The sequence below is a fragment of the Schistocerca americana genome, chromosome 8, assembly GCF_021461395.2.
Source record: "Schistocerca americana isolate TAMUIC-IGC-003095 chromosome 8, iqSchAmer2.1, whole genome shotgun sequence".
Taxonomy (NCBI): Eukaryota; Metazoa; Arthropoda; class Insecta; order Orthoptera; family Acrididae; genus Schistocerca; species Schistocerca americana.
Window position 1 is genome coordinate 79883935 of NC_060126.1, and position 15539 is coordinate 79899473.

A 15539-nucleotide genomic window follows, 5' to 3' on the forward strand; every position below is an offset into this window, starting at 1 on the left:
TTCACACGCTATGATCTGTCCTCACCGACAAACGCCGCGTGAGAAACGGCCTTCGCACAATATTTTGTTTATTTTGCTTCTAAACTTTGGTGGTTTTTATTTTTCATTTAATATTTTAAATATTTTTATTTACATTTTTAATTTTTCCATGTCTTATTCTTAGAGCAAACAAGTAATTTGTTTAGGAATTTTGATTCTGTTGTGACACTGTTTATTTAGTCACATGGGGAGGGAGCTATCTTAGAGTTTTGCATTTTGGGGGCAGCTCTGGCATCCACAGAACAACCTGCGGAAAGCCTGGCCGGAGCTGGCCCGCCTTTTACTTGGTCGCTTTGAGCAGCGACTCCAGGACGGTGGCAGACAGCCTGTGGTCGGTGAAGAGCCTCCTCAAGTCGGCAATCACCTGCTCCTCCAGCTGCTTCAGGCTGCTGAAGCCTCCTGCCACAGCTGGTGCTTGTTCTGGCCGGCTCCCCCCTCCACTGCCACTGGCTCCGTCTTCACTGGCATGGGGGGAAGCCGTTGCGTATTTGCGGCGCCTCCTCCGTTTCTTCTTCTCGCTCACTACGCCTGCTGTTTCTTCCAGTGGCTGCTCCACGGACTGAGGCGCGGCTTCTTCCTGTGGCGGAAGAGCGTCCGCACATTTCCCGCGTCTCCTTCGGCGCCTCGTCTTCTTGGCGTCTCGGTCACAAGTAGGACCCGCCTGCAGCGTATTTTCGTCCTGAGCCTCTTCACTACACTTCGCCTGCTGCGTGGTGCAGCCATGCTGCTCCCCATTAGAATTCGCCTGGTCGGCCGGATCTGCTAGCGCCGGAAGAGGGTCGGCAGGTTTCTTCCTTCTCTTGTAGTCCAACTCGTCTGAGTCATAGTACTCGTCGCTGTGGTAGTGCTCAGCACAGCTGCACACCTTGTCTGCCGATTCTATGGGCGCGCCCGTCGCGACTACCTTTCGTCTATTCGACTTCTTTCCACGTCTACCACGTTTGTTCTTGCCCATGATAAGAGAAAAAACGAAAAAATTTTTTCCCGGTCGGTCGCAGAAAAGCAAAACAAAACTTCGCTTAAGAGAGTACAACACACGTCCACGCGATTTGCACTCCCCGACTGAACTGGCCGACACGTGCTTCCAGATCAAGTGGGGGACACCCTCGGGTTTCGTCGGACTTTTTCGGCAGCACTCGGAACAGCTGAAGTGGCGCGTGCACGCTTCCAGCGCTGTCGTGTCAATTTCGACTTCGACCACATCTCAAACATGCGCAAATTTCCGGTGATGTGGATCGACCTTATTTCCCAGGTCTGTCCACTCGTCCGTTTAGTAAATACCATGTGAGCTTTTTATTTTGCACTCAAAAGGCCAATGGAAGTGACATCAAAATTATGTAAAGCTTTCAGAATGTATAGTCGATATCTCGATCAGCGAATCCGAGTACAAATCGAGTTGACGTGAAAGGGGCGTGGCTGGAGAAGTAGTCGGTTCTGTGTGTATGTGTTTGTCACATGTGACAGGAAATTGTTATGGAGAATTCTGTGAACGTGCTGACCGTATTATAGAGCAGGGATTAGACGCGTTTGAGGTATTGGTGGGACGATCGCTGTAGGAGGTACACGCCTTGGTAGTGATGGAGATATCCCTGGAAGATGAGATTAAAAAAATTCTGAACAAGCTAAGTGGCTACGGTTATGCGTACTTAGTGAGAAGATGCGTGTTCACTGCCAGTCCCTTCAGGTATGCTTAAACGTATGTAAGGGACTAAATTCGCCAGAGATTTAACACAATTATATCGTTGTTTTCCGTTTATGTCCTTCGGCTTCGTTAAAAATAATCATATGTAGTAAATGATGTTGGTTGCAAATCAAGAGCTTTTTTTGCGTTTCTGGGTCCAAAAATTTGTATCTCCTCTCATAACACATTCATATCGCGTGAATAAATCATTGTCTAGGACGGGCACCCTTAAACAAAATTAATGAACATGCAGCAAAAGAAAGAAATTTGACTGTGGAGGTGGGTAACTAGGAATGAACTAAAAAAAGAAAAAGAAAAAAGGGCATTACAGTTGCCCAGGTTTATAAAAATGAAAGTTTTATCAAATTAATTTATTATATAGCGGTAGTGAGAAACAAGGTAGAAATAACATGGAGACTGCGAATGTAGGAAATAAACGAGATGGTAGAAACATCGTTATATGTATTAAACTATAAAATTTAGCTCTAGTGTAAACATAAATACACCTATTTTTCATTGAACATATATAACAGCGTCCACATTCCAAACGCCAATCTTACTACTTCCCTCTGTAAGGTTCTTTGTAACGTACAGTAAACTTAGCGACTACACAATGTTGTATATTGGCCGTTAAGTTTTTAGTTCCTATATAGTTGTAAAAAAAATAAAACTGTTTATTTCACAGCTAACGACTCATATCACTCCCACCACACTGTTTGCATCTCTATGTACGAAAAGCCGACTACTTGCCTCGAATAGTGAATTATATCCATTTGTGGATGACAAAATTGAATTTGATTGTGCTAGTTATGACCTGTTGGGACAAGTTAATTGGCTTTTGCACTAAATTCCGTTTTTGGTATTTCATAATTCTATCATATATAGTGTATAGGCATACTACAACTTTTTACATCCATCTGTGGACAAATCCATTTTCATTTATCGGTAACATTATTGTAGAATAATTAAAACTGTTTTTCCAGATGGTACAGGCTTCTAATATAGCCATGTGAAGGCAATATGCTAGTTGAATTTTTTGACCTGGCGTTTTCAATAGAACCCCTTTCCAAAAATAATATACTGGCACTCTTGTTTGAATGAACTGGATAAGAGATTGCTGTTGCAGCCACTCTGGTAAGTAAAATCAAGCTGTAGTAGCTGTTATAAATATTCCCAATCAGAAAGCATAGTTGCTGGCAAGGACTTGTTAAATAAATTTTTTCGTTCATTTATACATAAGGGTGGACCAGTTTCAATCCTAAAAAGATGACTGATAGTGGTCACAAGGAAGAAAAGATGGTGAGCAACACTTGATGCTAAACGTGTCTACACAATAAAAATCAGCAGAACATTTCGTAAAAGTGAGTATCCAATTGAATAATGCAATTGAAGGTGCATTTCCTCTGCCTATAGTTTATCTTTGTTCAATTCTTTGTCTGCAAACATAACAATGATAACTCAGCAAGAAGGAAAATTTGGTTGTGGCAGCAGATATTGAGCAAATTCTGGCCCTGTGGGAAGACAATCTTGGCTCATAAGGGAAAAAAGTTCTTAGTTGGTAAATTAAAATTTAAAACTCAGGAATTATTTCTTAAAAATCTCAGTGTATTTGATTATGGTAATAAACAATGTCTATCACTATTTAAAGGGTTTTTATTCAGGCACACAGCAGATAAGTCACTGATGTTATTAAAGTTACAGCAAATCACTTCCTCCTTAGCCTCCTTAAGAAGTATTGTGCTGAAGAATTCAGCAAGCAAGTCTTGTAAAAGAGAACCATCATTTCTTGCATAAGACACATGAATTTGTGAATTGTGTAATGAAAAAGTATCCTTAAGTGCAAACTGAACTTGCCAAAAGCTCAATGGGTGATGGATCGTTTCCTGTAGTAAACTGTTAATATAAGGTTAATTTTGCAAAGCCTAATTGCATGTGTCAAGATTTCCAAAGTTGAAAATGCCATTGCAAGCATTACTCTCTCTCTCTGTGTGTGTGTGTGTGTGTGTGTGTGTGTGTGTGTGTGTGTGTTGGCGTAAGGGAGTTTGAGTAGTGTGTAAGTCTAGGAACCAAAGACCTCAGCAGTTTGGTTCCTTAGGAATTCACCCACATTTGAACATTTCATAAATTAGTGAAAACTACTGGAAGAGCCTTTTATTTTGTGATGATGAGGCGTGTTGATTTGGCTTGACTGCAACAGTTGCTCTGCACTTGCCACCCTTATATTACAAACTTCAGAGGATAGCAGGTATCAGGAGCCAACAAACCAAGGCAGCAACAATCTTAGAAGCCCAACTTCCTTATGGTAGGAACAACTTGCAAGGAAGTTAGCTAGACAATTTACAAATCTGGCATAATAATGGTAGAAATGGAGAAGCATTAAATGGAATAATCAATATACTTCCACAATGTGTGGAAGATTTAGTCATCAAACACAGAAGCTGATGGTCTTCTATTAAATCATGCAAGTCTCTAACTCAGGTTGCATGTCAGGACAAAAACGAAAATGGACAGAAGGAAGGAATAAAAGATGGATTCCTTGCTTGTACAAATGGGACCTGAAGTACCCCATCTGTCTGCCAAAGCAGATTTAGCTGCAAGAATACGTAAGTACAAATAAATCATACTGTGCACTATAACTATGATGTCAGTGAAAGAACTCTACTTGCAGTTGATAATGCCCACACAAATAACCTGTGTATGATTATATGACAGCCAGTAGGGGACAGCAAGATCAGCATAAATACAAATTAGTCACATGAATCTGTGAACAGAGCCATACAAGAAATAGTATATATTTCATTTTGTGTAAATATAACAAACCAGTGGTAAACACAATTTTGATTTTAAGTAATTGGTTCACAATATGCATTTCTTCTACATAACACTGGATTCTCTGGCTTACGCAGGTTCCAGCTCTGTAGTCTGTTAGAAATAACTGTTTAGCCCCCCCCCCCCCCCCCCCACACACACACGAAAGCGTATCCTGCAAATCTTGCCTCCAATACAGATTCTTTGTCTTGCCTTAACTTCATTACAGTTATTACTTAAGGGTACTGAGGGGCCTGGAATGACTCAGTCTGTATTGTCTGCTTTTACCATAACGTGATGCACAATTGGTCTTCTGGCTTGAAAGTTTGGTGATACTCTTGTGAAGTATCAAGAATTTCGTGTCTAAAGTTTGGTGGCAATCTGATGACAGCTCTTCTTTCAAGGTAGTTAATGGCTCATCATGTAGTGATTTGCCATTATTTCTTGTAGTTCTGTACACAATTCCCAAATGTTATTCAGTTGTTCTACCTATATGTATATCGAAATATAAATTCATATATATAGTTCCAGTAGTTATTAATGGTATTGCTATATTCATCATCAGTAATATTTTTCCAGTAGCTATTTTCTCACAGCGTAACAATCTTTTTGTTATATCAGCACCCTCCTCAAGCCATCTACCTATGTTATCTTGCCCCTTCCTGTTCCAACAGTGAGGTGGTGTAGTGCCTAGTGTACTTCACTGAAGTTGGGAGGTGCAGTTGGAGTTTCCAGTCCAACCATTCAAATTTGAATTTCCTGTGGTTTCCCCGATTTCTCCTCCAGTCGGATGCCAAGATGATTCTGTCAGAAGACCAGTCACTTCTTTCCCTAACAAAATCAGAGCAAATATGGTCTCCAATGACCTTGGTTGTCCTGGTTTGAGAAGTATTGGTTGGGCATGTGCGAGGTTGTGTTGTCGTACTACTATTGTTTTAAATCCGAAGCGTCCCATCCCAACTGTTGGCTTTGACCAGTGATGTAAGGCTGTTCTGGTGTGATGTCATGATTGCACGGAGTTTGGTTTGTGAGTGTGGCGTGTTTGTAGGTGTCGTGTTGCTGTTCGTGATGCTCTCTTGTGGTGTGTTTAGGGGTTTCGTGTTGTGTGGTGTATTGGGTTGTTTGGTGTTATTGCTTGTTCTGGGTGGTTCTCATTTTAGCTGTGTGTGGAGATGAATTGTTTTCAGTGAGTTAACGATTTAGTGTTGTGTGAAAGTTATTGTAGTGCTTTTCACTGTAGGCCATATGTTAATTTGAGTAAATTAATTTGTTGCTGCTCTTTTTAGGGATGGATATGATGGATAAAATTAAGTGTGCGTTTGCATGCTGAGTTGGGGGTGAGTCTGTTGGAGTTGATTAAATTTCTGCAGCTGTTTGGCTTGTTGGCGGAGATTGTGAAGTGTGCTGTTTGTGGTCATGACATGAAATTGGCAAAAGTTTGGGCGTCTTGGACCAGAGACGGTTATATATGGCGGTGCCGTAGGGATAACATATGGTGCTCCATATGTCACGGTTCCTGGTTCGAGAAGTCTAGGTTGGGCATGCACTAGATTGTGTTGTTGACGTACTACTTTTATAAATCCTATGTCTTTGCACGCACGAGACTGGTGTGAGAGGAGTGTGCTTGACTGGTTTTTATTTTGTCGTGAAGTATGTTCTAAGTTCGAGTACAGGGGTAAGTTGAGTGGGCCTGGGGTTGTGGTGGAGGTGGTAGAGTTGCAGTTTGGGAAAAGGAAGTATAGGAGGGGTAAGTCTGTATTTGGTCTCTGGGTGTGGGGGGGCTGCTGTATCGGGGGTGGGTGTTTGGAATGTGTTTTTAGGGTTGTGGAGGGGCGGTCTAAGAGGGAATTAGTGGGGTTAATTGAGGAGTTTACAGAACTGGATTCTATTGTAGTTTCTGATGCTTTTTCTTATGGGGGACTGGGTGAGAGGGGGTAAAATCATTTAGTAGTGCACCATAGTTTAGAGTTTAAAAATTATGAGACAGGGGTTTGTACGAATACCATGGAGGGGATGTGGGGGGCCATTCAGTCAGTTCTTGGGAGGGGGAAGAGGCACTTTTCTAACCTTCAGTACCATTTAGATGAGTAATGTTGGCAGAAGAGCATCCCTGAGGGCTATTGTTTTATTTATGTATTATTTTTTTTTTTTTTTTTTTAAAGGGCTATCAGTAAGATGTACAGGCCAAAAGTGGTTGGTTTGTGTGGGTGAGTGGCTGTGGCTTGGGGGGGGGTTGTTATTGGTGGTGTTTGTGAGGGGGGGGCAGAGTGTGTTGGTTTGTGATTTAGTTGTGGAGGATCTATTTTGTTGCAGGTTTTGTTGAGTTGTAGTGTGTGATAGATTTATTTTTTGTTTATTGGTATTTTATTTTGGGGTTGGATTGGGGTGGGGTGGGGTGTAGGTGTGGGTGGGTTGGGTTTTTCTTTTGTTTTGTTTTGTTTTGTGTGTGTGTGTGTGTGTGTGTGTGTGTGTGTTTCGTTGTATTTTCATGTTTATTGTCATGTTTATGTAATGTAATAGGTGCCATATTGGAGTCGTAGTGGATGATCATTTCTGCCATATCTGTGACGTCATGGGTCAAAGCAGATGGGTTGAATTGGACACTTCTGTATTTCCGTAAATCTGTTACATATGCAGTTCTGGAAGCCTGTAATTATTATACTTAATGACAGAATGTGATACGGCAAAGGTTCCCTGTGTGGTTTTCTCATATGAGTCTACTTCTCATTTGCATTGACATATAAAGTGCAGGTATAGAAAAATGAGAAATGGAGACATTAATCTGTTTTATAGTACTGCTCATTGTCTGCAGGTAATTTGTCATTTTATCAGATCATTGTATACAGAATGGTGGGCGCATGGTAGAAGTTGTCACAGGCAGAGTTTGATTTTTTCATAGTAAAATTTCCGTACATGTTACATTTGCAATTTGCAATTAAATACTTCTGTAATAGCTTCTTAAGACTATCCAATCATGATGTGAATTGTGGATACAATAAATAATTTAGACTGAGTGTTGCAAGGGAATCTTCGATGTTTGTGGTAGTACCACAATAATTTGCTAAGCCCTTAGTTACTGGTGAAAAGTATTGTGTGAACTGGAATGTACAAAATGAAATCTGTGTATTTTGGGAGGCATTGTTCTAAACTTTGATAAGACAGACTGACATATTGCAGCTAATATTGGATTAACACAGTTGGAGAAACCACATAAATTTGACATTCACTGTCAAAAAAATTAGAAACTGTATGGAGGGAAAATGTGTTGAAGAGTGTAGATTGAACACTTAAGTTTTATCAACACTCAAGCATTTTATTCACCATGGATCATTTTACAATGATATAGCAGAGTTAATACAATAGAATATTACTGCTCTTGTAGATGTTACATGCAGCCTGCATAAGTAAAATGAATCTCTGCTGTATACCACTTTTAATTAGTATACATACAGATTACTGTGTTGAAAAGGACATTTTTCTCAACACCTTGTTGGTCATACATAGATTGTTGTATCTCCAAACTGCAGTCTCACTTTCATTAGGTTGTTGGCAGTGTAGAAGAACTAATCCCTTTTGCAGTCAAACATGTAGTAGTAGACATCTACACATGAGTAAAAAGTCACCAGCTGATTTGTTCAGTGAAGTGTCAAAAAAATGAGTGCGTTGGCCACCAGGAGCGCACTGTGACTAAATGTATCTTTGCTGTAGTGTGATGCTCTGATTGTTTTGTTCCGACACTAACTTCAGTTATTTACCAATTATCATTTCGTGTTATTTCGTTATAAATTTGGATTGTTCTGCATGTGTAACAATGATCTAGTTTGTTTTAAAATAAATCGTGAGAGCATTAGAAGAGTTATGCCCTTTTTCAGTTAATCAAGTTACATGGGTAATTTACCACTAAATATTCAACAATGGAAAATCCAGGATGGAGTGTAACAATATTATGAAAAGAATGGTTTGCTACTCACCATATAGTGGAGGTGCTGAGTTGCAGATAAACACAACAGACTGTCAGAAAACTTGCTTTCGGTCTAAAACCACACACACACACACACACACACACACTGCAGTCTCTGGCTGCTGAGGCCAGTGTGTGTGTGTGTGTTTGCTCTCCCTTTTTGGCTGAAAGCTCATTTTCTGACAGTCTTTTTGTTGTGCCTATCAGTGACTCAGCATGTCCACTATTTGGAGAGTAGTAACTATTCTTTTCATAATATTATCACTAGATAAGAATTATTAATCCTTTTTGTATTTCATAGGTAAAAAAATTATTTTACCGTTGACAGGTACAGTGGTCATCTTTCTCAGATGCTTTTAAAAGCAACGTCCAGGGCAGCTTTTTTGGATGTCTCTTATGCTGTGTGTAAGCAGTGAACAAGACAAAGTACTGTTCACGAAACGAGATTGCAGTTGCCGATTGTCTTCTGTGTAACTCAAGATAAGTTGCTAGCTGCACTGATTTTTAAGATATCACTTTAGAGCAATGTTATTTAAAAATTTAAGACATTGTATTCTTTTTCAGAAGACAGTTGCCTTCTCCCAGTTGCTAAAAGGCAATATTGTGCTCGCTCTTGTACCTCTTCCTCTTGTGGGAAATGTAATCAACACACAGTGCATGCACAGATGTTGTAGGTCCTACTGTTACAAAGACAACTGTGGTGCATTACCTGGTTAGGAAACATCATGGTGTGTTAAGTGATATTTATTTGGATTTGTGCATATCTCTTACAGGAAAATTTTTAAAAAGTAAATTTACTTTGTTCTCTGCTTAAGGCAGACCGTATCAATCAAAGGAAAAATATGAAGATCATAAACAAGAGAAATTGCTCAGCTACAGTTGCAGTTAAATGCGTCAGTCTTCGCCAAGTTTTCTATTCGAGAAGCAAATAACTGGAAAACAGAAGTGAGTATCCAGTTCCTGAACTATACGTGGAGAAACAGGTTATCTAAGCCCTTCACTATCAATAATAATAATAATAATAATAATAGAATAGGCCTCCGGTATGTTCTGCCAGTCGTAAAAGGCGACGAAAAGAACAAACCACTAATAGGGCTAACCCCCCTTTTAGTGTGATTACTTGGTTCAGGACGGAACTAAAGAAGCCTCGGACAAGCGCCGTCATGGTTGGGGACGACGCTTGAACCCTATGCCCGCCCACAATGGTAACGACACTGCTAGCCAACTGGAAAATGATTTAAATCCAAATAGAGGTGTTTTGCTGGATGTGCTTCCTGCAACCACCCTAGAAGGAAAACAGACAGAGGATGAGATGGTCAGATGAATTTAATAGACACCTCATGTTCTGTTATTACCAAGCAACAAACCTAGGAACCAACACAACTAGATACAGATCACAAGTATACACAACATTTATTACCAGATACCCGGAATTAAAATTTTTAACAGAACAACGACTAGCTGATCAGATCCGTGTAATAATAAAAAATAACAGGATACCCCAGTCAGAATTGGAAAACATCAAACAACAAGTACAAAAAATACTGGAACAAAATAATGTGCAATCAGAAGAAGAAGAAAATACAGTAATGGACTCAAACATCCCAGAGAAAACAAACAAAGAACAAAACGCGTCAATTAAACAATCAGAGGAAAACGAAATCTTAAGACAGCCGCCAGAACAAGCACAAATAGAACACGAAGTGACACACATATTAGATATAGAAGATAAATCTCAGCTGACATATATAGAATACAAAGACACAAATACAGACATTAGGTCAATCTTGCATAGACCACCAAATAACCCACAAGTCGAAACAACAATAACAACTATCAACACAATTATACACAACAAAATAAATGAAAATGTAACTATGGAAGAGTTACAACTACTGGTTTATGTAGGAGCACTCGCTACACTAAATATACACACTAGGCAGAGATCATAACCAACCAACACACAGAAGAAACACACAAAGCCAGCATGGCAACACAGGCTACAGATCAGAATAGAAAAACTGAGAAAAGACATCGGACAGCTAACACAATTCATAAGAAATTAAATATCAGACAAAAAACGAAAAAGATTAAGTAAAATCTCACAACAAGAAGCAATAGAGCAATTAGATGAAAAGAAGCAGAAATTACAAGCATTGGCCAAACAACTTAGAAGGTACAAAAGAAGTGAAAATAGAAGGAAACAAAACCAAACATTCAACACAAACCAAAAGAGATTTTACCAAACAATAGATAACACACACATTAAAATAGACAATCCACCAAACATGACAGACATGGAACACTTCTGGAGCAACATATGGTCAAACCCGGCATAACAGGCATGCACGGTGGATACAAGCAGAAACACTCATACAAGATGATACCACAAATGCCGGAAGTGATAATTTTGCAACATGAAGTCACCCGAGCAATTAATTCTACGCACAATTGGAAAGCCCCTGGAAATGATAAAATAGCAAATTTCTGGCTAAAGAAGTTCACCTCAACACATTCACATCTAACTAAATTATTTAGCAATATGGTTATAATAGAGGGAAACATTCCACGTAGGAAAAATATATCTAAAAACAAAGATGATGTGCCTTACCAAATGAAAGTGCTGGCAGGTCGACAGTCACACAAACAAACACATACACACAAAATTCAAGCTTTCGCAACAAACTGTTGCCTCATCAGGAAAGAGGGAAAGACGAAAGGATGTGGGTTTTAAGGGAGAGGGTAAGGAGTCATTCCAATCCCGGGAGCGGAAAGACTTACCTTAGGGGGAAAAAGGACGGGTATACACTCGCGCACACACACATATATCCATCCACACATATACAGACACAAGCAGACATATTTAAAGACAAAAAAAAATTATTTAACAGTTACATTGCAGACCCATACACATTCCCTGATACACTTGCACATGGAATAACCTATCTGAAACCTAAAGATCAAGCAGACACAGCAAACCCAGCTAAATATCGCCCCATAACATGCCTACCAACAATCTACAAAATATTAACTTCAGTCATTACACAGAAATTAATGACACGTACAACACAGAACAAAATTATAAATGAAGAACAAAAAGGCTGTTGCAAAGGAGCACGAGGATGTAAAGAGCAACTGATCATAGATGCAGAGGTGACATATCAAGCTAAAACCAAACAAAGGTCGCTACATTACGCGTACATTGATTACCAAAAAGCTTTTGATAGTGTACCCCACTCATGGTTACTACAGATATTGGAAATATACAAAGTTGATCCTAAATTGATACAGTTCCTAAACAAAGTAATGAAAAACCGGAAAACCACACTTAATATCCAAACAAATTCAGATAATATCACATCACAGCCAATACAGATTAAGTGTGGAATATACCAAGGAGACTCATTAAGTCCTTTCTGGTTCTGTCTTGCTCTGAACCCACTATCCAACATGATAAATAATACAAATTATGGATATAATATTACTGGAACATACCCACACAAAATCACACATTTGCTATACATGGATGATCTAAAACTACTGGCAGCAACCTATCAACAACTCAACCAATTACTAAAGATAACAGAAGTATTCAGCAATGATATAAATATGGCTTTTGGAACAGACAAATGTAAGAAAAATAGCATAGTCAAGGGAAAACACACTAAACAAGAAGATTACATATTGAATAACCACAGTGACTCCATAGAAGCAATGGAAAAAACAGATGCCTATAAATATCTAGGATACAGACAAAAAATAGGAATAGATAATACAAATATTAAAGAACAACTAAAAGAAAAATATAGACAATGACTAACAAAAATACTGAAAACAGAATGAACAGCAAGAAACAAGACAAAAGCTATAAATACTTATGCTATACCAATATTGATCTACTCATTTGGAGTAGTGAAATGGAGTAACACAGACCTAGAAGCACTCAATACACTTAAACGCTCACAATGCCACAAATATAGAATACATCACATACATTCAGCAACAGAAAGATTAACATTAAGCAGAAAGGAAGGAGGAAGGGGATTCATCGACATAAAAAACCTACATTATGGCCAGGTAGACAATTTAAGAAAATTCTTTCTAGAACGAGCAGAAACTAGCAAAATACACAAAGCAATCACTCATATAAATACATCGGCTACACCACTGCAATTTCATAACCACTTCTACAACCCTTTAGACCCCATAACATCAACAGATACGAAGAAAGTAAATTGGAAAAAGAAAACACTACATGGCAAGCACCCGTATCATCTAACACAGCCACACATCGATCAAGACACATCCAACACATGGCTAAGAAAAGGCAATATATACAGTGAGACAGAAGGATTCATTATTGCAATACAGGATCAAACAATAAACACCAGATATTACAGCAAGCATATTATTAAAGATCCCAATACCACAACAGATAAATGCAGACTTTGCAAACAACAAATAGAAACAGTAGATCACATCACAAGTGGATGTACAATACCAGCAAATACAGAATACACCAGAAGACGTGACAATGTAGCAAAAATAATACATCAGCAACTTGCCATAAAACATAAACCAATAAAACAACAGGTTCCCACATACAAGTATGCACCACAAAATGTACTGGAGAATGATGAATACAAATTATACTGGAACAGAACCATTATAACAGATAAAACAACACCACATAACAAACCTGACATCATACTCACCAATAAAAAGAAGAAATTAACACAACTAATCGAAATATCCATACCCAATACAACAAATATACACAAGAAAACAGGAGAAAAAATTGAAAAATACATCCAACTGGCTGAGGAAGTCAAGGACATGTGGCATCAGGATAAAGTTGACGTTATACCGATTATTCTATCAACTACAGGAGTCATACCACGCAATATCCACCAGTACATCAATGCAATACAGCTACATCCAAACTTATATATACAACTTCAGAAATCCGTAATTATTGATACATGTTCAATTACCCGAAAGTTCTTAAACGCAATGTAACATATACCGTACAGTTAAAAGGAAGTGACGCTTGATCAAGGTCCGCGTCACTTTCATTCCGAACCAGACCTAAGGTCTGAGAAAGGAAAGGTAATAATAATAATAATAATAATAATAATAATAATAATAATAATAATAATAAGGCCTCCGGTATGTTCTGCCAGTCGTAAAAGGCGACGAAAAGAACAAACCACTAATAGGGCTAACCCCCCTTTTAGTGTGATTAGTTGGTTCAGGACAGAACTAAAGAAGCCTCGGACAAGCGACGTCATGGTCGGGGACGACACTTGAACCCTATGCCCGCCCACAATGGTAACGACACTGCTGGCCAACTGGAAAATGATTTAAATCCAAAGAGAGGTGTTTTGCAGGATATGCTTCCTGCAACCACCCTAGAAGGAAAACAAAGACAGAGGATGATATGGTCAGATGAAGTTAATCGACACCTCATGTTCTGTTATTACCAAGCAACAAACCTAGGAACCAACACAACTGGATACAGATCACAAGTATACACAACATTTATTACCAGATACCCAGAATTAAAATTTTTAACAGAACAACGATTAGCTGATCAGATCCGTGTAATAATAAAAAATAACAGGATACCCCAGTCAGAATTAGAAAACATCAAACAACAAGTACAACAAATACTGGAACAAAATAATGTGCAATCAGAAGAAGAAGAAAATACAGTAATGGACTCGCACATCCCAGAGCAAACAAACAAAGAACAACATGCACCAATTAAACAATCAGAGGAAAACGAAATCTTAAGACAGCCACCAGAACAAGCACAAATAGAACACGAAGTGACACAGATGTTAGATATAGAAGAAAAATTTCAGCTAACATATATAGAATACAAAGACACAAATACAGACATTAGACCATTCTTGCGTAGACCACCAAATAACCCACAAGTCGAAACAACAATAAAAACTATCAACACAATCATACACAACAAAATAAATGAAAACACAACTATGGAAGAGTTACAACTACTGGTTTATATAGGAGCACTCACTACACTAAATATACACACTAGGCAGAGATCAGAACCAACCAACTCACAGAAGAAACCCACAAAACCAGCATGGCAACACAGGCTACAGATCAAAATAGAAAAACTGAGAAAAGACATCGGACAGCTAACACAATTTATAAGAAATGAAATCTCGGAAAAAAAACGAAAAAAGTTAGGTAAAATCTCACAACAAGAAGCGACAGAGCAATTAGACGAAAAGAAGCAGAAATTACAAGCATTAGCCAAACGACTCAGAAGATACAAAAAAAAGTGAAAATAGAAGGAAACAAAACCAAACATTCAACACAAACCAAAAGAAATTTTACCAGACAATAGATAACACACACATTAAAATAAACAATCCACCAAACATAAGACATGGAACACTTCTGGAGCAACTTATGGTCAAACCCGGTACAACATAACAGGCATGCACGGTGGATACCACAAATGCCTGAAGTGATAATTTTGCAACATGAAGTCACCCAAGCAATTAATTCTACTCACAATTGGAAAGCCCCTGGAAATGATAAAATAGCAAATTTCTGGTTAAAGAAGTTCACCTCAACACATTCACATCTAACTAAATTATTCAACAGTTACATTGCAGACCCATACACATTCCCTGACAAGAGATAGGAATAGATAATACAAATATCAAAGAACAACTAAAAGAAAAATATAGACAAAGACTAACAAAAATACTGAAAACAGAATTGACAGCAAGAAACAAGACAAAAGCTATAAAGACCTATGCCATACCAATATTGACCTACTCATTTGGAGTAGTGAAATGGAGTAACACAGACCTAGAAGCACTCAATACACTTACACGATCACAATGCCACAAATATAGAATACATCACATACATTCAGCAACAGAAAGATTCACATTAAGCAGAAAGGAAGGAGGAAGGGGATTTATCGACATAAAAAACCTACATTATGGCCAGGTAGATAATTTAAGAAAATTCTTTCTAGAACGAGCAGAAACTAGCAAAATA

At 38.5% G+C, this 15539-nt stretch overlaps 1 protein-coding gene and 1 long non-coding RNA gene across 2 annotated transcripts in view; one reads left to right on the forward strand and one right to left on the reverse strand.

Moving 5' to 3' along the window:
* Positions 1–319: 319 nt before the first annotated feature.
* LOC124545568 lies at positions 320–994 on the reverse strand. Its single transcript, XM_047124516.1, has one exon. It carries the CDS (start codon positions 992–994, stop codon positions 320–322), a length of 675 nt encoding a protein of 224 aa, XP_046980472.1.
* Positions 995–9304: 8310 nt separating this feature from the next.
* The window catches only part of LOC124545971, a 28210-nt gene continuing 21975 nt past the window's right edge, over positions 9305–15539 (forward strand). The window contains exon 1 of the long non-coding RNA XR_006967644.1: positions 9305–9434. This is a non-coding gene — a long non-coding RNA (uncharacterized LOC124545971). The remainder of the gene's footprint in view (positions 9435–15539) is intronic.